This window comes from Ischnura elegans, chromosome 7 (assembly GCF_921293095.1).
Source record: "Ischnura elegans chromosome 7, ioIscEleg1.1, whole genome shotgun sequence".
In the NCBI taxonomy this organism is placed as follows: Eukaryota; Metazoa; Arthropoda; class Insecta; order Odonata; family Coenagrionidae; genus Ischnura; species Ischnura elegans.
In genome coordinates, this window is record NC_060252.1 from 6,805,758 (window position 1) to 6,831,092 (window position 25,335).

Below are 25,335 nucleotides of genomic sequence, written 5' to 3' on the forward strand. Positions count from 1 at the left end.
ATTGTCTTCGATCTATCACATAATTAGGCTTATAAAATAATTATTTAATTATTTTATTAATAAACAGATTTAAGCATTCCTCTAAGTCAAAACTTGAATTTTTAGTGCCACAAGTGCCCAGACGTATCTTTAGATACGTCAAAACTTTACTGATTAGCTTTGGCATGAGCTGGAAAGAAAAATGAATCTCTTTAAAGAGATAATATTCCTTATACATTTAAAATAAAACAGATAAAAACTGGATTCAGAAAACTCAATGCTTTATATGAAAATTAAATTTTCACATGACCATAGCGTAGCGGTTTCTAAGTAGTTCATGACCAGCCATATGTAAGTAAGCATAACAATTGCAAATATAAGCATAAATAATCTAAATCACTTTTATACCATTTGAAGACTTTCTTCTGTCATACTACGTAAAGAAATTGCATAAAAAACAAATTACAGAGTATTTAGGAATTTTTAAAGTATGACGTATCTAACGATACGTCTCGGCATTAATGGGTTAATAAAGCTGTTGAGGTATGGAGGGTTGAGATATTACCCTGTTCAACGCCTATTTAACGTATAATTATTATTCCGCCCATATTCTTCCTTGCTTGGACAAATTCATGAATAAAATAGAGCGATTGGAGCTTCTCGAACTTTTCGTCCTTCTCTTGTCGCTTCCTCTTCCCAGAATCCTCTGGATTGTTGATAATGCCTCGTTCACATTACGATTGTCCGAGCGATCGTCCTGACGATAGTTGGCTGAACTAGCCGTGTGAATGCATGTCCTGACAATAGTTGACGTAGTTCCGAACGTTGGCACTTTACAATGATTTGGCGCTGGGAGACCGGAAACGGAAGCGACAAGAGAAAGACGAAACGTTCGTGAAGCTCTCTTCGCTCTATTTTTTTCATGATTTGTCCAAGGAAGGAAGAAAATGGGCGGAAGAAAAATTATTCGTTACATACACGTTGAACACAGTAATATCTTGACACTGGATACCTCCACAGCTTTGCTAACCGTCAATTTCCCGTTAAGTTTAGATGTCAGCACTAGAGGGCAGCACAGGTTTAAACCATCGTCGTGTGAATGCATGATAGTTCCAACGACTGCCGGAACAATCGTAATCTGAACGAGGCATAATACTCTACAGAGTTGAGACCCTATGAGGGAGTAGTGTAGAGAATTGCTATCCAGAGGACTCTGCCTCTTCCGGTCACACAGCACCTAACCATCATAGAGTGGATACGTTAGTAACTACGTGAACAATTGTCGAGACATGCATTCACACAACTAGTTCTGCGAACTATCGTTGGGACGATCGCTCGGACAATCGTAATCTGAATGAGGCATGACTTCACGCTAAATATTACATTTTTTACTTGTGGATTCCGTTCACAACATGGTTGTTGTGCGTTGCGCATGCGCATAGCGACTCGTAAGGCGCGTGACGCCAGTGATCCAGAGCAAACTTTTCATGAAAAAATTTTGATATTGGGACCAATTCATTCCCATTGCAGCGCTTCTGCCGTTTAGATGATCCAAGGCAGTCCCTTCCTGAGTCATACGATCCTTGGTCTTGTGCAAGGCTTCACGACTAGCTCCTGTTTTGAGCACGAATGAACTGAATGTAGGACCTTGATATTGAATAGGTCCTATGAACAGAGAAAAATATCAACGTCTCATGTTTGTAACACCGAAAATAATAGTAAATGTGGATAAAAACGTTAAAAAATATGTTAAAAATAAAAATAGCGTAAAATAGATTAATTGTTAGATCTGGAAAAGTAATTTTTGAAAAAAGAAGCTCGAAAAATCCTCCTTATCATGCAAAGAAACGCAATGCAAGCTAAAGTTTCAATTGCTGAGACATTTCATGAAAACTGTAATGCTTCTGCGTGCGATTATATTTTAGAAATTTGTGGTAAATTTTACGTATGAAATTGGAGATAAACAACAATTTCTTAGTGGCTACGTCTTGCGGGCTCTGTGTGGTTGGCTAGAGCGAAAAGAAAGCTAGGTTGTATACGGACCTCGATCGCTTTCTTCGCCAACTTTGGGATGAGTCCCTCTGGGTACACTTGATGGATGCTGAAGCTGGGCTGGTCCACGGAGGCCAGCCTCCGGATCTCCTCCCAGGCATCTTCGCCGTACGCAGCCTTGATGAACTCGGACAGGTTCTCCAGCAGCAGGCCATACATCGTCCCGCGTCCTGGTGGGCAGGCTGCCCGCCGCTCCTATCTGCCAACAAAGGAAACAGAAACACAGGCGTCAATTACTATAGGAAGCATCATCTCCAGGAATATTATACATACAGCAGCATTTTGACGGTTTCTACAGAAATTATCAATAAATTTTCCGTGATATTCTTGTACCTAAATGGTGGCATTCATAGGAAAAAAATTAACGTGGGATCGTATGGAATTATCGCGTAAATCAGCTTGAAATTTTGGAACGCGCAGTGTAGTAGTCTTTTTTTCACGAGTTGTCATCCGTGTTTTGCTATCTCTAACGAAGAGTCGTGGAAGAAGACATCTCAAGGTGAAAAATGACACGGAAATAATGTAGAATTGAGAAGGAAACTCCGGAAAAGTTATCGACTCAGCAATCACAAACAATTAAAATACATTCCATTGCCTTGTTTACCTACCTACCGTTACCATTACCTTGTTTGCATACCTAGGCTGTCTGAAATTCCCGCACTCCTTGTGTTTAGAGGTTAGCCTAAACTTTCTGTGCGACTATTTTCAACATTGTAGGTAAAATCCCTCTTTTATACTCTCATTATTGAGAAATAATGAAATGATACTGGTGGCGTCATTATTACAAATAAAAATTTCAAGGTATAAGTCTAAAGCTGACGGAAAAAGATAAAACACGACATATCTAGCGGGAATGATGCGTACTTTTTATTTCTTAATCATCTTTTGAGGATTTAATATGCAATAATGCGCCTGTTTTGTTTATTGTGAGTTTTATCATAAATTTAATCTGGAAATGCGATAGGTTTCGAAGCTGCTTGGATCGAACTTATGAGTAAATGGTGGTAAGAAACTGCTTTATCATAAAAATGGTGTCTTTTAGTCATCAACAACTCTTTATTTGACGTAGTCCAAATTGTGAGTTGTAAAAATTGTTCCATCAAATGCAAACTACACAAAAGAGGATATTTTTTCGTTAAATAATTAAGTAAATGTGTAAAGTGGAAATGTTCATATTTGAAATTTTGTTCACTGGATGATTATTCATACTTGAAGTACATATATACCTATACATACATATATACCATATATACCCTAACATTTTAAGGTGATAAAATGGGCTTTACGTCCGGAAAATAGAAAAAGTACTACTCGTAGAGTAGGAGTAATTTATACTCCAAAAGGGGATATTTTGTAAGCCAAAGAAATTCGTCATCGCTGTGGTCACTTTCCAAATGAATAGACTCGGTCGTTTTTCCCGTCTGAAAGCCATGAGGAGGCCTGAAGCACGTGTCTATAGAGTTCCCTAGCTATCAGTTTCGCATTGAGCGGTTGAAAAGAAGGTGAATTGAAACGGGAGGGCCGTCTGGACAAAATAAGCGTCGGTGTGTCTCACGGGCGAAAGATCAGGTCATCTGATTGGACGTGCCCAGAGAAACTTTGAACCTCATTGTTGGGAAACCAATTCGGTAGCTGCGAAATGCGTTATTTTCTGACGCAATAATATGTACCTACTCGCCAATCTGGATGCTTTTCTCTGGAGTTGGATTCATACACTCTGCTGAAAGGACGGTCGTACTGATTTCATTTGCGATGGGGGTGTAAAGCTACGTTCCCAACAACTTAACTTGGTGTAACTTAACCGATCATCTCTTAAAGTGCTAAAAGTGTTGTACTCCACCAAAAGCACCTCAGGCTGTTCGTCTGTAATGAAAGCAATTTGCGAGAATTTTCAATAAATTGTCAATAATAGACGTACATACATTTCTTGCAACTGGGCGCTTTTTAGATACATTTTTTATTTTCTCAGAAAAAGACACAAAACAAGTCGAGTTTTTCTGCGCTTAGTTTTTGTGGACTACATAACGCAATTCTCAATTTTTGAACTCCATAAATACGCCAAGTTGTGCTAGAGGCATAATTATTTTCCCATTCTCACACTTTAATCCTGAAAAACTGGCATTTCACCTATGAAGCACATGCGTATTATATCACAGTGTCTTAGTTCTAATCCCGTATCTAATCATGTCCACCATTATGCATAGGAGCACGATAACCCTGTGGTTTTCGGAACCGATCGGCGGGTCACGGGTTCAAACCCCGGTGTAGCCTCCGGACGCCCTTTAACATAATCTCATGCGGCGAATGCGAATGGCCGTAAGGAAAGAAACTGCCCACTAGGGTGCCTCGTTTTGCCACTTTTTTTTAGGAGCGAATCGTAATACCCGGCAAAAGTTGCGTACCCGGGTGGGTATTACAGGTATGATTTTTTTTCAAAATCGGTTAATATCTTCTGTTCGCCATTTTGTCTTGAAATTTCGAAATTTTTAACGAAAAACTTAAAAAATGTAAATAATTTTAATTTGGTTATAGCAAGCACTCATTTTTTCCATTGGTGTATAGCAATGGTCTTTCCTTGATATTTAAGACCAAATACGTCAGCTCCATTCCTTTTAGTTATCGAGAAAATAACCTTTTATCGTGTCCCCGAAAGCAGTTTTATGGATAGGCAACCCGCAATGCAATTCTCTTCTTTACGCTAAGCATGCGAAAAATAGAGATGTTTTTCAGTCAAAAACGTGTAAATCATGTCTGAAGTTGTCAAGGGTAGTTACTAGGATGAGTGTATGCTCTTTTATGCCATCGCCGAATATATTGATCATATTTTCGTTTAAGAAGATATATATCACTGAAGTTTCTGCCAAGGTATGTGCCGTTTGGAAAAAAGCGTCTATTTTAGTAGTTACGTAAACCAGAGTACTTCAACTCATCTCACGCTACATGATGAAAATAATATGGCAAATTAAATCCTATAGGGTAAAACGGTATTTCAGATAACTTCGGATGACTTATACTAAGGAGGCGACGAAACCTTTTTATATAGACTTCTGTAAAATGCCAGCTTTCCCAATCGTGTCTGTCATAAGAAGAAAAATGATTCTATCCTAGAGTACCAGTTCCTTGTGGAACAGCGAGGTCCAAGAATAATCCGAATTGGAACTATTGGCATCCCTACGTTTAAAAATGCAAGAAAGGGCTGAACGTAATCATATAAATGAGAGGCTTAAACTCAAATCACCTGATTCAACAGTTGCCATTTTGGAATGATAGTGAATATTTTGACAATACTCAAGTTGATGAGAAAAACCGTGATGGGTAGTGCGCTAAGGATGTGGCATTCACCAAACCAAGAGAAAGAAAGTCCAAAGTCAAATTTAACTTGACTAAGACTGCCATAATTCACCAGAGATATAGAGTAAGTGGGGGTTGCAGCAAACATTACATCTACTGTACTTAACGCAGCTTTAGAAGCTGGAATTATAGTTCAAGAGCAATATAACGACATAACGTTAAGCAATATAGTTCTTTGCTATGACGGGACGATCACTATTGCGGATTGGAAGGGTGGTCTCCTGCGAAAATTGGAAGAAAAGTCGGGAAAACCTATGCAATGGGCTATTTACCATTTCCATTTCATTGAGTTGCCGTTTCAACTTCTCTCCGCCTACATTGACCGCACATTTTTCCAGCCCGTACTAATACACAGCTAACATAGTTTCAAAACTGCCTGAATGTGAAAAGCTGTCATTTCATCTCATAATTTGTGGCTTGCCAAACGACAGCCCAGAAGAAATTTGAAACCTTAATAAGGAACTGAAGTATTCAGTCAAGATACCCCAAGCCATAGCGTCTGGAATATGTCCTGAAGGGCTAGTCAATATGATTCCTGGGAAACTAAATATAGCCCGTTGGTTAACCACAGCTAACATAGTTCTTGGGTTATACATTTAGAATAAGAAACCTAGCAATAAACTCTTCGAAATAGTAACATTTATATAAAAGGCCACGTAGTGATGAAATGTAGGATCAGGACTCAATCTTCGTTCGCCGATGATGATCGTCACGTCTGTGATACAATTCATAGATATAGATACTTGCCAAGGAAGCACCAAGCATTAGTTTATTTATCCATCCACACAAAAGTGTTTCCCGCACTCCCAGAAAATATTCTTCTCGTTGTGATTAGTGATCGTCGACTGACTGTCCGGCAGGAGGCACAAATTAAAATTCTTAGAGCTATAGATCACGAAGCAGGTAACTTAAATCATGGCATCATATGCAAAATTGTTCCCCAGTTAAATTTTGAAGCCATGGATTATGAAGAAATGATTCATTGGGAAAGCACCTACGTTTCTGTTTCTATTATCGTGCTACCAGTTGTGAGGAATATATCATATGAAGAAATCGTTCAAAAACTGTCGTTTCCTGATAATAGTTCGCCAGAATAGTCATTCGCCGTATACCTCCACTACACAGTGGCAGTTGAACGGACAGTAAAGTTAGTCTCCGAAGTGGCTTCCCATGCATGCGGCAATAAAGCCAAGGATGTCGTTATCAGATCCACTTTGATTTCACCGCAAGTTCTGCCAAAATTTCTATCGAAATCTCAATTTTTCACAATATTTCCGGACGGTGACAATTCAGAACAAATGAACTGGTCTGCATAACGTTGTTGGTTGGTTGGGTAGAGGAGGCGGAGGAGCCAAAGGTGCAGCCACCTCCACGTGATGGGCTTTGGGTCACATGGCTAGATCCTCTGTATAGGTAAACGAGGAGCTCTGCATTTGCTTGATCATACTAAAAAAATCCCTTTCTGACCGCAGGGGAGGTGAATTTGACCCTTAACGGATATAAAACGGCCAAAGTGAATCCCGAATCATAATTTCCATTTTCACTGATATCTCCTTACTCGAAAATATGATCAATATATTCGGCGATGGCATAAAAGAGCATACACTCATCCTAGTAACTACCCTTGACAACTTCAGACATGATTTACACGTTTTTGACTGAAAAACATCTCTATTTTTCGCATGCTTAGCGTAAAGAAGAGAATTGCATTGCGGGTTGCCTATCCATAAAACTGCTTTCGGGGACACGATAAAAGGTTATTTTCTCGATAACTAAAAGGAATGGAGCTGACGTATTTGGTCTTAAATATCAAGGAAAGACCATTGCTATACACCAATGGAAAAAATGAGTGCTTGCTATAACCAAATTAAAATTATTTACATTTTTTAAGTTTTTCGTTAAAAATTTCGAAATTTCAAGACAAAATGGCGAACAGAAGATATTAACCGATTTTGAAAAAAAATCATACCTGTAATACCCACCCGGGTACGCAACTTTTGCCGGGTATTACGATTCGCTCCTAAAAAAAAGTGGCAAAACGAGGCACCCTACTGCCCACCCTACTCTGAATCTGTGACATCACACAGCTGTGCCTTAGTCGGGGGTGACCTCTAGCCTTTCAAATGTACACCACCTTTAAAGCTGAATCACTGTGTGATTTTCAACTGTGGCACAGAGAAAACGTTGCAGTAATGTTGCAAACATTACTGCGCATTACATCGCATGACTGCGCATCTGTGTGCGCAGCATGTCAAATTGTCTCAGCACATTCAAATCCTAAATGCGATGCAGCGAAGACAGGAGTAATTTCCGTCTCTCCCCTCAATGCTAGAAATAAAAGTACCCGTGGTTTATCTCGTGGAGAGCTCTGCACTCGCGAGTTCAAACTAACCTTCACGCTGAAACGGAGAGAAAATCATTGGGGTTGTTCCACCGTAAGTGAATATATTCCCCTTATCTTGTTCTCCTGTAGAGAGATTTAAGTACTAAACCATAATTGATCTTCCTCTTTTTTATTGGCTGGATATAGTTAATGGAGTCGTCATTCTTTTCAGAGTTGGCCTCGTTGCCAATGATTTTTCTCTGACAGGTTAAAAATTTTACTATATTTACATTAGCTGATCCAGGAATGCTTTCATATTTCTGTAACTCTGGTTATTTTCCTGTGCCATTTATTCTCTGTATTCAATCACGCTTATTATGACCTTAAATTTTTTTAAATCATGGTGCCCAATGTTACAAAATGTGCCATAATTTCTCTGTAATTGATTATGTTCTATAAATATAAATTTAGCTATAGAGATCAGTGAACTAATATAAGTATATTTTGCTTTATTCAGTGTGAGTTTTATATTTTTCGAACATTCATAACGTTTGAACCTGGGCTATTTTATGAACTATTCTTTTTCACAACTATTTCAACATGAATCTATATTTTTCGAAGTTGCTCGGGTGATATTTGTGCGGTCCCTATAAAAATTTGGCTGGTGAATTTGTGCCCATTCAATTTTGCTATTAGTAGATATGCTCGATATATCTTACATAGTGTTTCTACTTGAAAGCGCATGCCTTTTTACTTTACGTTCTCATCTGACCTTTCATTTTAATAAATATCCATCGAGGCTCAGTTGACATGAATGCTTTTTTCATCGCATAATTTCGTTTCCCATTTCACCTTTTTTCTCCTTCAATAATTTCCTGTTTGCTTGCCTTCTCTTTCCTAAAGAGATGTACGCATTTTGATGGTAAAAGGGCAAAGGTAGGTTTAATAATGATCTGCTTTTGACATTGGCTGAAATACCCGCGCCAATCCTGCTCGGGACATGCTCTTTCACATGTTCGATAATTATTTCTTATGCACCAAACTTTCTTTTAGTCTTCACGAACAGAATCCGTTGCAAATTCCCCGTATTATTTTGGGTGCATGAATTTCATCGATTTTGCGATGTAGGTATTTGTGCGCGCGGAACTCTATTTCACATTTATGACTATATTTACGGCGTATTCACCGGTTTTGGTATCATTTCAACTGTCTATCTTACCCAAGGATGGACTATTGCATTCACCTAACAACTTCGAATATACGCCTATTTCAAAATTTTCCACAAAATCCAATTTTTACCTTTGCCAATTACATGTAAAATTTTTGAGTTAAAATCGGATGAATGGTCACGGGTATACAAATGTTTTACAAACATAGATTTGTCGTCGGAATTTAAAAAAGAATTTTTATGTTAATCAATTCTTAGGTAAAATTTTCTCCCAGTCTGGCCAACACAACAACAATTACAATCATTTGTTTTACATTTCAGAAAGTCTTTTTTTAATTTTGACGACAAATCTACGCTTGCAAAACATTTGTATACCTGTGGCCATTCATCCGATTTTAACTTAAAAATTTTACATGTATTTGACAAAGGTAAAAAAGTGGATTTTGGGGAAAAATTTGAAATAGGGGTGTACATTCGAAGTTGTTTGATGAATGTCTTGTCAATGAGGTGGTACCAACGATGACCTCACCTTTCCTCAACCTCCCTCCTCCTCCCTTGAAAACCTTTCCCGATGACTCTGAATAGACATTCCGCAAATGAGTACCCAACCTCAAACCCCTCCCCCATTCCTTCTACATCTTACCCCACCCACACCTACCCTCAATATAAATACCTTGCTGTTCCTCAGGTTAGACAGCTCTCAATAATGATGCGTAAGCATTGAAACCTGTCGAGAAAGAATAAAAAAAGTGTGGAAAAATATGGACTATCCATGGACTTCCACAAAGTCAACTCGTCTACAATTAGTATGAGTCTGTCCATCCATTACCTTCTCCATGCACTTATGAGACTGAATAGCCGAAATAAGACGCATGGTAGAGTTTGTAATTGTGTAGGTGGATATCAACCGGTTTACTAGGTGTATGGCATTAAATAAATCAGAAAATTGCCTGCAAATTAATTTTTAATATTTGACTTTTAGATTTGAGCCGATGAAATATATCACCAAATAATCCGATATTCCTCTGATCATTATGGGTAAACCTTTCTCTCCGCTGGAACTCGGGTAAAGAATTAAAAGATTGAGGGGTTACAAGGGTCTTTCTTTCACCTGCTTGACCCCGCCTCTAGCAGAAAGAAAAGCTCTTAGCCTCCATGGCAAATTTTACTGCATAAGTGTTGATGGAAGACTTGCGACCTAGCTCTACCGCATCTGGTGGTTTAAAACAATTGAACGAGACGAATAGTTTCGATACGCTTTCGACTCGAAAATGATACAGTGTATCAGAACTATTCGTCTCATTCAATTGTTTAAAAAAAATGGAAATTTACATTGAGGTTATTCCGTGATTCCTAATTCGGGCTGCGATTCAGTTGATGCTACAGATCTAGCCAATTAGGGGCGTTTTTTTGAAATTCTGTCAGTTGCCACCTACAGCGTGCTATGTATATAGCAGCAGCACACCTGAACAGCTTTTCAATGGTCCAATTCCATTGTGTCATTGCTGTTGCCTCGAGATATGAATGAATCATTGAACAATTCTTTTGACGATCCAGCAATTCTCCGAATGTGTTAATTTTTATTCGGAAATAGCCCTCCAGATGATTCATTCATTCATTCTGAAGCGCACGATGGAACAGTTGCATCACATCGACCTCAGTCTTGCAACTCAAATTAAAAAATATGCCCAAGAGCGTAAAGATTTTGCTATCTCTGAATGCATGTAATTTATGTTTATTTGTTAGTATACTTTTCTTTATGCCTTTTCCAAATTTTTTCTCTATGGGTGATAATTTAGCCGAAAAATGCCAACGAAACAAAAGTGTACCGTTTAATCAACCACCAAGTTAATACTATGGAAATTATATCCCCATTATTCATATTTGACGATTTCTATCGCGGCAGAAGTATGAGGGAAATGTTAACATTTTCAATTAAGTTGTTTTACTTATTTTTCAATCGAAACAGTCGGGTTTCTATCAGCGTAAAATGTGACTTATGGCGCTTGGAAAAGTTGCAATTTCAACAGTTAAATAAATATGAATTCGATACAAATATTTGTATTCCGGAGTACCCCGTCCAAACTATTGTGATACTGAACTCATCTCTGAGAATATTTGTGACTTTTTGGATTCCGTTAAATCAGTATTGTATATTAGAGGCGTTGCCAGGAGGTTTTCTTTTAATTTTTTTCATGATTCGCTCCATTTAAAAGGAGGCTGATAGTAACAAACTTTCGGTGAAGTAAGTCAGTTGTTACATTCTTGTTGATAATGTGATTGCAAAGTGTGTATTGAATACGTTTAAAGTGTTTGCAAAAATCATTGCTATCATCCTTCATCCATATTCCATGATTTGTAAAAAAATAAAACAAAACGAACCTGTTACTATTTTTTTCGCCATATTATAACTGCATTCGTAATGAATGAATTCAGGAAATTAATGAATGTTTTTAATTTGCTAATATTTTATCTGTATTACTAAAACAATTACCCGCGAACTAGCTTGTGGTTTACTATTACGGATTCTCCCGTAAGTGCTCTTAAAGTGTGAAAATTCCTCAGAGAACAATTCATTTGCAGAAAGCGAAGTGCGGATCCGAATCTTTCGAATTCACGACTGGTGTTCTACCACATTAAGATACAAAGGAATCTCATTTTATCTGCGGAATCGGGAGATCCGATTTCGAATCTTTTTGGAAGCAAATGAGTAATCTTCTGAAGAATTTTTGCAATTTAACTGTTTTCTGTCAGGGATTTGTGCTGAAAAATATTGAATTGCTGCATGATAGTCAAAGAACACTATTTAAATACGAAAAAAGAAACAAAGAGATAAGTTTATTAAAGGGAAAATACGAAACATTTGTGAAATAGTTTTTATTCTCTTGTAAAAATTGATTAAAAGCCAAATATTTTCCAGGAGATTTTATTGCACCGTCAATGAACATTTTATCTGATAAAGTATCTAATTTGACATTTCTCATTTTTAAGCGTTCGAAATGAGGAGTAAAATATTGTAAACTTAAGGGACTTGTTTTCCATTTGAGGGCGAGAAAGTGAAGAGAAATTTCGCCTCGCAGCAGCGAGCCCAAGGGCGGAATCAGCGAGCAAACTCAAATTTTCAGTTTTTCCGATCAAACTTAAAATCAGCGCGGAATCGGTACGTTCTTCATGTAAGGCATCTGTGGAGAATACAGCGCTGCGGGTGAAGAAGAATGGAAGCAGCGTGGGATTAGGTGACTTGAGGGGATGGGGACTTGGAATTGAAATCGTTGAAGGGCTTCCGTCTCAGCAGAAAAAATGAAGGCGTTCGAAGCGCTGCGGTTTCTCTGGCAACGGATCCAAACGGATCTCTCAAGTATCCAAAAACCCCGCCCACCGGCCTTAGAAGTCTGCGATTTCGCTTGCGCACTTGTTGAGTTTGATTGTACGCGAAAAGTTGGCATAGAAGGAGATGAATACAATACGCCTCTGCGGTTACACACGAGGCTACTTTCTCCTTGTTCGTGTGACCTGGATATCAGTCCTCAATGTCGATATTGAGTGCGATAAATGGCTGAAAATTTAGAGATTGATATATACCCTTATGCTAATATGTTTTCATCCAATCAGGAATCATTGTATTAGTTATTTCTGGCATCGCTTTCATTAGTATTTTTTTGCTAAAGTTATTATTACTCAAAATTTACGATATTATTTCCCTGCACAGTTATAGGTTACTGCGAAGCGTAAACCAAAGTATGTCTTACTAAAATGTTGTCAGTCCTTGCATCGTTAATTCCAAATCGTCTAATCCTGTATTTCACCGACATTCTGCTAGAGTAATAGTGTGGGTGCTCTCTAGCAGGGCTGATAGGCTAAAGGCAGACTGAAGAGATTTTACTCAAACATATTATTAGAGGATCTCTTTCTTTGACTTAAAAAAACGTTAGGATTGCCAGAGTTTATTTCAGAAGTCGAAGCAAACCATGAGATATTTCACTAAGGAAAATGTCGTCAACAGCTTTGAAAAAAATATGTACGATATAATTCTCACCCTTCTATCCTCTTTTCTCTTAGCCAAACTACATAGCCCAACATCATATATAGCCCAACTACAGCCACAAGAATCCTCTCCTCTTAAATTGAATGAGATCTCATGATATGGAAACGGAATCCTGATCCTCTACTGGATAGTCTAACACCAAGAGCTCTAAGAATAAGGCAAGAATAGGTACCCGTGCGAATAAGAAGACTAAATTAAAGAAATAGAATGTTAAAAAACGGTATCCTGATTTGAAAAATCGAATTTCGTCTCGAGTCAATGAGATCGATTCATGGCCCAATAAAGCGGAATGCTGTCCCAGTTAAGCAGAAAAACTCTAGTATATACTTCAATTGGGTTCTATTCTTCAATATCTGCCACAATGAAGTCGATGCCATTAATAACCAATGACCCCGTCAACCGGAATTCACAGTATACCACATTCATGACCATAATATCATCAGCATTGCGGCATAACAATTACAATTATAAGTTTTCTTCCAAACCCTATTTCATTATTTGCAATCGATGCCGAGATAAAAACTTCAGATTCAAGGTGTTTTGAATTTCTGGCTGTACAATAGTTATCCGTTAAGAAAAGAGTGGTTTCCTATTGTTTTTTTATTGGCTAAATCGAAAGATTATTACTCCTGGAGTACGTATTTCACGCTTGTAGATTTTTTAATGACGATTTCTATTTTTCGCGATTAAATTAAAAGTGAAAAATTTCAAGCGCGCGAAAACACGACGGCTAAGTATGAATGCTGGGAAAACCCCGTGTGACATCATTCTGGTTCCCGCTGCCACAAGTGAGGTGACCTTGGGGCGAGGCTTTGAGCGCTGATACGACGCAGGATGCTAGCAGGTAGCAGAGTACCCTCCTAGCCGGTAGCGCTTGGCTTAAATAAGGATTATTAATACCTTATCAAGCGAAGAAAACTCTCCAACCTTAGCCAATTTTAATATGTGATTATTAAGACATGTTTCCCTGAGCTCTGTGCCTCATGCATGCATTGGTAATCTCAGACGATGTAAAACTCCTATGCACTCGTATAGAAACTAGGTCACTGTGACGTCACGTGGAGTGGCATCGCATGGGCGCCAATCTGGCCTTTTTCAAATGAGGATAAAATTGACCATTGCCATTCGTTTAAACTGGGATTTCTAAAACCAAAAAAATTGTATATTATGAATACACTAATGGTGGGTAACGAATCGCAATTAATGTCTTTCGTTTTCTCTGATGATGGAAACTACCCTATTAATATTGGATAAGTTAGTTTCTTGCATTTACTCATCCACGTGTGTCCAGCTTCAACTGATAGCAGCGGTTAATGTTAAAGAACGCCTTATAGTTTACTTTCTCTTGCCTCGCGAACTCCCCAACCCCTGTTCCCTTTACCCCCTCACCCTAACTTCGCCTCTCCTCGGTGCTCACTTGAATTTCGAAATATCGCCGTAGCGAGACACCGAAGCGACTTTATAAGTTCTCGGGCGCCTGATGAAGAGAAGCCCTTGTGACACTTACACACCTCATTGTTCCGACGTCGAGGCAGAATTTGAGAATTTGAGATTGTGAGCCTCCATGATGTTTTACTCAATGCATGGGCTCTTAGCTCTTTCTCTCATTGTTTTCCCAGTTGAGAGAAGCTGAGAACCAGGATAGAAAAGAGTGATTTTATTTGGCTTCTGCGCACGTGGCCTAGATTGAATAACTCTAACGGACATATTTTCCGAACGGATATACATGGGAATTCATTTTTCTCCCGCACCATAAAGGACTTCAATAAACGCTCTTCCCAACTTCGTTAGAGCACTTCATTTTTTTAAGCTGTAAACGGCTGGTGTCCTAACACCCACTGCCACACACCTCTTAGGCGGCTTGCGGGGTATTATGTAGATGTGGATGAACTCTCAAGTCACGTGATCAACCCCCACCTCATTCACGACGCACGCAAAATAGTGTGAATTTGTGAATACGACGTGTCGATAGTATTGCCTGAATGGCCTTGGTGAGGTTTTTTTGTGTAACTAATTGGTATTTTAGTTCAGAAGATCATGGGACCAAGAATGAAATGACATAAACCTAGATCACGTGATGGATATGACGGGTCTGATTGGCTGAGCATGGAGATAGCGTTTTTTCACGTTTTAATTTCCATTGGAAATTTTATTTGCATTAAATTTAATGTTCACAAAGAGGGAAAAGTGTCAAGATTTAATAAAAATATTTATTATTTGCATAGCCTTTGCTAACTTTCTCCATTTTCCTCATGGTATTAACACTTTCGATACAGTCGCAACAAGTGGGACCCTTTAAGTGCAGTGGGTGGTTAGCAGCTCTCCATGTGGCGGGGGAGCGTAACTAAAGAAATATGCTTTGATTTAATGTATAAATTATTTAATAATACGCTTCAAGAATCGGCATTATATCAGGTAATGTGAAATCCAATGTTTTTAGCAAATAATGAAGACAGATGGTTGTTAATCTTTTTAAATATGTGGCAGACTCCGGCAACTGTTGGAAAATTGATAATCCACTCTATATATTTGAAATTAATTTCAGATAACTTTGTTGAGACAAAAAGTCATAGCCAGAAAAATGTAATATTTGAGAGGCTTATCATTTTTTACTCTATATAGCCCAAAGAGTATGGGGAGGCTCCCGGAATTCTTCTTAATCACTCCATGGAAACCTACCTTAATCGGGAGAATACTTTAATTAATTAATTAATAGCCCCAATTAGCTTACGAAAGATATGTTGTTAGTACCGCTGTTATATTCACTCACCGCCAGAGGCGCTAGGATCGGCGCCCTCCAAGTCGACATAGGGAAAATTACATGGGCCGACTCGATATTTTCGGCTGTGGTAGTAAGGATAGGTGGGGATAATGATGAAAAAACGTTTGCGTGGTCCACATTTTTTTTACTCACCACTTTTCTCTTGCACTTAAGTTCGGTGTTAAGGACAGTTGGAGTTTCAATGTTGGCCTCCGTTTTTGGTTACTGCGTTGCCAGCATTCATCACATTGCTTATATTTCCTATTTTATGAGATTTTAGTCACGTTGTATTTGAGGCGATGTTCAAATGTTCATAGAGGCTATTTTTAAAGCTTCACATTGCTAGATTTTTTCCAATTCCCGTATTAATATGGCCAGGCTCCTCATTACTCGTAGTTTCAATGTCGGCCTCAAATGTTATGAGTATTGCACAATTAGATTGAATAATAATAATAATAATAATAATAATAATGATGTAAACAGTAATATTTCTATAAGCAAATTGATTTATACAATATTTATAACTACATTTAGAAACTAGGTACCCAACTAGGTTTTTAGGTTTCCAACAGAGTTTTGCATGCATTGCTCAAAAAATTTAAGGATACGAAAATCTCCTCAGCGGAGATTGGCATCTTGATAGCTTTAGATAACTGTCTTATAGAAAGATAGATAACTGTCTTAAGCCCTAGACCGGAAATTGGTGGAACTGGGTTGGAATCCCGGTCACGGCGGATGTTAATTTCTCTGCGGATTTTTCGCACAATTTGTGCATTGCGGGTGATTCCGTAAAAGTTAACACCGTGGCTAGCCCTATATACTTAAATGTATGGATATTTCATCATGTATAAGAATATTTGAAGAAAAAATACAATCTTTCTTTAACATAAAACTTGACTTTGGCAACAAAAGAAAAAAATGTTAACGAAGCACATTTTCAGTGTTGATGTAAGACATTAATCATTGGTTAACCAATCTAAGAAAAGTCGTATAAAATTTTACCTCTTTAATTTTGTTTGGTAGCTAATTGTACCATTTGGGCCCGATGAACAAAAAGGATCTTTTTAAGGATGTGAGGCGCACTTTAGGCATACGGACCCTGTAGCCTAAACGACATTTATTAGAAATAATATTTTTTTAAGAAATTAATGCTTGGAGTCAGAATTTCATCTTACTCTATTTTTGGTTCTGTTTTTAAATACCTAAACAAAATATTTGAATCGCGTCAAGAATATTTCAACGGAAGATTACAAAATATCATATTTATACCCTATCAAGATATTCTTATTGCCTTTTACCATGCACAAAGTCATTGTTACGCTACGAGCCCGGTATGAATTAGGATTTGGAAGTGATAATGCAATTGAAATATATATTAACAGTGCCATTCATAAGTTTTAATTTTGACCCGACTTTTTCTTTTCCCAGCAGAATATGTATTCTTTTCGTTAGCTACCGATTTCTCTGTCAAAAGTTCTGGAGGAATATTTCTGTATTTATTAAGTTGGGGTAACAAATTGTTTTCATAATCTGATTTCTAGTAAAACACATGTACTAAACTTATTTGGATTCATTTAATGTTAATTAATATCATATGCTTACTCCCGCTAATCCAGATGAGTGAATGAAGTGGCTCATGACACCAGTTTTGAGATAAAAGTTCATTGAATAAGGAGCGCATGAATAATGTTTGTTTTTTTCAGATTATTAAGAACCATTTGATTCGTCGCTCCAATGTTTGCCAGTGGTTTATGGTCTACTACTCCATTTTAACGGGGAACAAGAAATCTTCACTGAATCCTAATTTTTTCATCCACGTTGTATATAGTTGACTTTATATTAGCATGAAATCCACTCATTGAAGATGCTGTGCAATTTCAAACGCCCGCTTCTGCATCTGTATAACAAATTGACGTCAGATCTTTGAGTGCGTCTTTGCGGCTTCGGACCTCAAAGGGGTGACTTTTTGTTCGCTGCCTGTTTCTCTGTGCTGTGGATGTTTTTTGATGAGATGGATTCTTTTGAATGGATAAATTTATTCACTTAAGATACCTGTATACAATGAAATAAATAAAAAGATATGGTAGTTTTTCATAGTCCCATATCTTTTTAATTGCTTAAAATGGATTTTCACTAAGTTAAGCCTGAAACCATCGAGTTTATTGAAGATACCTCTAGTAAAAATAACCCTCGTGTTTGAAAGTTCAGGTCTGTAGCCTGTTAAATAATAGTCGAGTAGTATTTTGTGGTCATCGTCGGTCAGGTTGCAAAGGCCTATTTCAATTTTCAAGCCGAGAGAGTTTGTGAAGACGGATTTTCTCCTTCAGTCTTGCAGAATAATAATGCAATATGCTAATGGACAAAGACACAGGTTCAGTATTGCATAAGACAAATTATCAATACATCTCCATTTTCTCAGGCAGTATCACATATTTTATTTATAAATGATAAAAATCATTTCTAATAATTTTAGCTGATGGTCACTTAGGAAGTAGTTGTGTCTCCAACCCAGAAGTTGAGGGGAAAATTCTGGGTGCTGGCGGTTGTCTCAAAACCAGGGAATGGTGTTTTGTGGAGCGGCCGTTTCTGCAGGGGCAGTGACGCATCAGTGGGCGGTTGTTGAATTCGCCTGGCTACCCCTCCACTCCCTGGAAGAAGCCCTCCCCTCAAATGCTGTCTCGCCTTGCATAGGCAAGCCCTCTTTTCTGGTCGTGACCTGCTGGGAGTCACATGTCTTGTGAGGCATGAGATTTTTAGAGCAATTTTCTGCTGGTATTTAACTGGTAATGTTTCCTTTGGGATCATGAATTTACTATCATTGTTTTCTGTAATACCTCTGATTTTTTGAATACTCTACTTTGAATAGATATCGTACGGTAATAACTCGTAAATTGTTTTTGGCTACCTTTTTCTTGTGAGCTGTTTTTCTTGTTTGTGGAGTTTTTCGCTGATCCAGCATGTGACCGACGGTTGGAGTATTTCCCTTGTCTGGACTTACGTGAAAAATCAACCAGATTTTACGACGTAACGTTACATATTGGTAAAAAAAATCAATGATATTTCTCTCCTTTTAATTACTGGAATTAGCAATGCCACCATGATATGCCTTTAAATGAGAAACATGACAAATTTTCTCTTTCCCAGGAGAAACTTCCAGAATAACTGTTACAGGAGAGAGATACTTTTTAAGGACGAAAGGTCCGTTCCACAGAGGTTCCAGTTTTGCCATTTTCTGTTCACCTTTAGAACTGACAGGATGGTTTTTGCAGAGAACAAGATCTCCCACACAGAAAGTGATTTGGGAGTGAGATTTATTATAGGATTCTTTATACCTATTTCTGGCCTTTTTTAAATTAGCAATAACATGATTCAGGAAGACTTGTCTGTCATTATCGCTGAGATCATTCTCGAATAAAGATTTTGGAATGTCCCACTGATTAATTAAAGGATGCTTTAGTTCTCTGCCGAAAATTATTTTGGCAGGAGAATATCCACTGCTCTCATGTGAGGCAGTGTTCAGGGCGAAATTTAAGTCAGCCAGCATAGTGTCCCACATATGGTGAGCATTATTGCACAAAATAGCAAGTGCAGATTTTAGATTTCTATGCAATCTCTCTACCTGATTAGAACATGGATAGTATGGAGAAACAAAAATTTGCTTAACCCCCAGTTGCAAACACATCTCCTTAACGGCATGAGATTTAAAAACTTGTGCATTATCAGACACCAAATATTTAGGAAAACCGAATTTCGGGAATACTCTTTGAGTGAGTATTGAAACAACCGAACCAGCAGTAGCCTTACGAACTGGCTCAAGAAAACAGAATTTAGAAAAACCATCAATAAGAGAAAGTATATATTGGTGTCCACCTTTAGTCAAAGGTAAAGGTCCCACAAAATCAATATAAAGTCTTTCCCAAACTTCAGAAGGATTGTGCGACGATAGCATGCCAGGAGGTGGAGCATTTCTGGGTTTACAAGTTTGACACAGATGGCATTTTCTGACCATGTCATAAACCTCTCTTTTCATATCCTTCCACCAAAAGTGTCTGCTAATAGGGAAGTGCACTAGTGTTTCAAATGTGCCAAACACATTTTTTAAATTAGAGTTCAGAATAACATAATGTCGCAAAACCACAGTTTAAATCCTAATAGTGAATACTTTATTCGAAATGACCGTCTGAAATATGGAAAAATTCAAAGGCCGCGAAAACGGGTGTCCATGTTGAATATTGGCCGTGACGTCACAAGGCAGTAGCAGAAGGCAGCTTCTACACCGTTTAGTTCTACCACATTGCATTGCATTGCATAGAAAAATTACAGAATTTGAGGGTATCCGTTTTTTGCTGTCATAAAATATCTTCAGAATATATATGTGGCTGCTTCTCTTTTGAGTAAACGACTTCATCATTGCGTAATATATTAATATTCATTTACGTGTCAACTTCAAGTTTGGAAAGAGTAGTACGAATAGCACATTGAATCTTTAATAAATGCATGATGGCATTTATTTTCCGCTGGGTATATTTTGACACAATGCCGTTTATCATGCCAAAACTTTTGTAGTAAGAACCGAGTCAAACTAATAAACCTATTTCAGACGTTTGCTGCAAGACTTATTCGTTGCGTATGTATTCACGCCGCGGCGTGAATACATACGCAAATGCCGGCGCGCCGGCCGGAACGTTCGCCCTTCGCAACTAGAATCATGGGATGTTAGCCTTATTTCCGAGCTGGCTGGTTGTTGCAATGGTTCGCTGTCCAGGATGGGTTCAAGAAAAGATAATCTTGGTTGGGAGAAGGAAAATTCCAACGATTTATAAATGGTATACCAAACTTTGATGTAATTATGGCTACTGAATTTTTGAATAAGGAGGGCAGGTTCAACGCTCCATAGAAATGCGAGACGTTAAGGCTAACAAGGGGAGACCGCGTACCTTGCTGCATCTTTTTCAATTAGGGCGTTAGTTAGGCTGTAATTAATTAATTTTCATGCGTGACTTTTTACAAGTTATATATATATAAATACAAAATGTCCTCTGATATCTAATGGGTCGGTTGGGGTAGTGGTAGCGTGCGCGATTCAAAGGATATATCTCACCCGAAGGACCGTGGTTCATGACTGCGTCATGGCATTATTTTTTGTTGTCTTCATTGTGATCATACGGCATCAAGCTTATCATTAATTATAATTGCAGCAATCATTGACATGAGACAATTTTTTTATCATCATAATGGCGTTTAGGTATTTTAGTAGTGTCATTACAAACGCAGAGATACGATGACTAAAAGGGTTGGTGTGCGCTCAAAATGTTAATTTTTTCTTTGCTTATACTGACCAACTTCCACATTAAAAATGAAAACCATTCTTGCAAGAGCACATATCATTAAAGGCTCGCGGCAAGCAACAATATGCGTACAGGCATAATTAATAAGAACACAAAGCGAATATAAAATGCCATATATCTCGAACACTTGTAATTCACATTACTCCAAAGGGAGTTTACTTACTCAGTACATACCTCAGTACCTACCAGTTTACCTCAGTAGCAGTGCAAAAGAACCATTCTGAAATATAATTTCAACTAACAAATAGGATGAAATAAAAGTTGATAACTCTGGGCCGGGCGCGCTGGCGTATAAAATACGTCAATCTTTGAAAACCAAGGATTTCGACATTGTACGTACATTCTCGGCTATAATGGTCTCGTGTATTCTTACAATGTACTTTGACTGCCTATATTGCGAGTTTTCAAAGTTCGAGGTATTGTAGCTAATTTTTTGGATCAGCAAGATGAACCTGTCACCAGTGGAGTACAAATTACGCCGCGCGACCTGCCGTGTACCTTTATATCAGTATCACCTATAAATGTACTAATTTCAACAAATAAAGATTAACTTTAACCAAAAATCGTTTGTTATCATATATGCACATATCATGGGCAAAGTACGCATTTTGCCCGGTCGTGTAAAAAAACAGTCGCGCCATAATTCTTTAACCAAACTACTTTCAGTTTATAAATTACGTAGGTATACGCGGAAGATGCTATATTTTGACTCAACACACTTTCTGATGTGACTGAGGTACCTATTAAGTAAATTATTATAATATAAATATCAATTTGATCTTGCAATACCTTCAAATGATCTTCAAAACAGAATATCATCGATAGGTAAGAGTCAGGAGCAGCCTTGAACCATTTATTCCGTATAGCTTGTGCTTAAGGCACGGGAATGAATATCTTCTCCAGGCTTTTGTTTCGACGTCGAGATGAAATTTGGAACAAAAAATCATTTATAATTCTATTTTGAATTCATGTTTTCGGTACTAGACGACATTTTTAGGAAGCAAACTCCACCGATTCCCGGAAACTCTCGCCGCGCTAAAGAAGGCGACGGAATTCAGCGATACTCCACTGGTGACTACTGCCTTGTGACGTCACATCTCAATCAAGATGGAGGCACTGTGTTTCAGCGCAACATGAAATTTTCCGACTTTCAAAACGGTTTAAAGTGCATACCCCAGATGCAGAAAATAAAAGTGACTATACTAATGTTTCTTTTTTAGGCTAAACTTTCAAATTCAGCAATAAAAAAAATTAGTGCACTTCCCTATCTTATCATAAGTTTTAGCCATGCCCAAGTGAGCAGACATACTTGAGCAGTGAAAATATTGAAAAATCATAGGCCTCAAGACCGTAGGCAAAACAGCTCTTCCTCGCTTAATTTTAGAATTCCCATAACATAATAGCTGTCCCTTCAGAAAATAGTTTTTGTCGTTCAAGGAATTATTATTAATCTGATTGAAAATATCCTTTAGAACGAGATCAGTTTTTTGGTGTTTTCGAATGTCGACAAATGACAAAGGCAATTTATGTAACACACAAGAATAAGGAACAGCTGTCTCCTTATGAGTGTTAGATTCCACATCTGATTGACTATTAGTAGATGAGGATGGCTGAATGCGAGAAAGACAATCTGCGACAGAATTAGATGATCCTCGAACATGATGCACAGTGAATTTATAAGAGGATAATTTAAGAACCATCCTGCCTAATTTGCCCAACTGCTTAGGATGAGAGAAAAGCCATGTCAAGGCACCATTATCAGTGTACAAGTGAAATGGTTTTACTTGTAAGTAAACACTGAATTTTTGAATTCCAAAATGAATTGCGTGACACTCCAATTCATAAGAAGAAAATTTACGTTCATGTTCCAAGAGTGCCTTACTAGCGAAAGCCACAGGGACAAAATCACCATTTACTTTGTGATTCAGAACGGCACCAACCGCCAAATTACTGGCATCGACAAATAAATGAAATTCCTCGTCAAATCGAGGGAAAGATAATACTGGTGGATTGGTGAGAGCTTTCTTCAACTGGCAGAAAGCCTCATTTTCAACGGCTGTCCATTGAAAAGGAACATTTTTACGTTTCAAGCGATTCAGTGGCATAGAAATTTCAGAATACCTTGGAATAAACTTGCAGTAAAACCCACAAAGTCCAATGAATCTGGCCACTTCCTTCACGTTTCTGGGAACTGGGAATTGTTCAATTGGTCTCACTCTCTCAGGATCAACTTGCAAGGTTCCATTTGTGATGAGATGGCCCAGAAAAGTGAGTGATTCCACACCAAGCTTAACCTTGTCCTCGCACACCGTCAAACCGGCACTGCGTAGTTTGTTGAGGACAGCATTAACATGAGATACATGGTCTTCAGCAGACTTGGAATAGATACACAAGTCATCAATATATGGATAGACACATGAATATTTCAAATCGCCCAATACTTCATTAATGAGACGAGTGAATATTTGAGGAGAATTTACAAAACCAAATGGCAATCTATTATACTGGTACACTCCGAACGGCGTCACAAAAGCAGTTAATTTCTTAGAATTCTCAGATAATGGTATTTGATGAAAGGCAGAATTGAGATCAAGAACAGTGAAATATTTTGCATCAGCAAGATATTGGAATGCATGTTCAACAGAAGGTGTTGGATAACCGTCTGATTTAACAACTTTGTTCAACTTACGGTAATCAACCACTAATCTTTCAGATCCATCCTTTTTAGGCACTAGAAAAGCTGGCGAACACCAGTTTGAATTGGAAACCTCTATCACTTTCTTATCAAGTAAAGATTGGATGTGTTTCTTCATTAAATTAGACTTAGGAGGTGACAACGAATAAGGATGGGATCGAATCGGAGTTGAATCTAGCAGTTCAATTTCGTATGTCATAACAGATGTGACCCCCAATTCTTGAGAAATCACATCAGGAAATTTTGACAATAAGCCCTTCAACTTATCACACAACGTGATTTCAGTGGACGACAGAACATGTGATTCGGACGAGTTACTAACTGGCGCCGATTTAAACGCTTCGCAATTGTCCGTAAAAGAAAAAAGAGAATTCGGGGCAATTTCAAAACTGACGTTCGCCGGACGAATAATCATCTTTGAATTACAAATGAAATCCACACCCAGTAACACGGGAAACGGGATTTTAGCTAGATAAAACACGTGGTTCCAAGAAAACTTGCCTATTGGAACCTTGAGTGAGACAGAGGAATTAATATGAAAAGGCTGCCCCGACACAGTGATTAAATCGACGTCAACATTCTTACGAATAACCTTTCTCCGGCAACATTTCAGAGAAGCAAAGAAATCTTCATCACACAGTGAAACTGAACACCCAGTGTCAATTAAAGCCTGGCATGGCATAGAATGAAGATTAATAGATAATATTGGCAATCGAGTCGAACACTTGTCACGGACACTCATCAAACTCACGGCAGGCTGAGTAAATCGTCGTCTTTTGCGACACTCGTTCACTTTGTGGCCAGGTTTATGACAGTAAGAACAATTAATAGGAAAAGAAACTTCCCTAGGCGCACTGGAAGAGGCAACAGAAGACGGATTCCTAGAGATACGATGGAAAGTGTTGGAATATTCAGCACAGTCCATTAAATGTTTAGAAGCCTGCGTGATAACAGAGTCCAATTCTACAAATGTGTTAGGCTGATTTGAGAACATAATTGCAGATTTTGTTAAAGGATTTAACCCTTGAATAATGAGTCGCACAATAGAAGACTCGGAATACTGCAAACCCAGCACCTGAGTGGCATTACGCACATAACACACGAAATCGTGGGGCGTTTCGCGAGGGAACTGAAATCTCTTAACTTTCGTAGTGATCAAGCGATCAAACTCTCTGTCACTAACAATTCTAGCCCAAACTTTTTCTGTGATTTGAGACCATGCGAGATTCAAGTTTAACATAGACAACCAAAAATGACGAGAGCTGGCAGGAAGTTTAGATACTACAAGGTACAATAACGTCGACAGAGGAACCAAAGACAAAGAAACGATTTCATTAACTTTTAATATGAAATTAAACCAATTCTCACTGTTTGACACTTCAAATGGCGGAAAATCACTGAGTAATTGTTTGACAATTACTAACCCTTCAGAAACTGGCAATGTCTGAGAAGCAGACATTTCGTGAGAGACGTGAACATCACTGCTTTCCTCGTGCGTTGGGCGAGGTGGAACCACTTCTAAAGAAGATTCCCGTTCATTATTAGAAACTTCACTTCCTACGGACACATTAGCCGTACCCCTAGCCTTACGATCCTCGCCCGTGGTTAAATAA

At 38.2% G+C, this 25,335-nt stretch overlaps 1 protein-coding gene across 1 annotated transcript in view; it reads right to left on the bottom strand.

The window, feature by feature from the left end:
- The window catches only part of LOC124162662 (soluble guanylate cyclase 88E-like), a 369,277-nt gene that overhangs the window by 35,358 nt on the left and 308,584 nt on the right, over positions 1 to 25,335 (bottom strand). The window contains exon 2 of the mRNA XM_046539256.1: positions 2,023 to 2,230. Within this exon, the coding sequence (XP_046395212.1) occupies positions 2,023 to 2,190 (168 nt within the window). The 5' untranslated portion in view covers positions 2,191 to 2,230. The remainder of the gene's footprint in view (positions 1 to 2,022; positions 2,231 to 25,335) is intronic.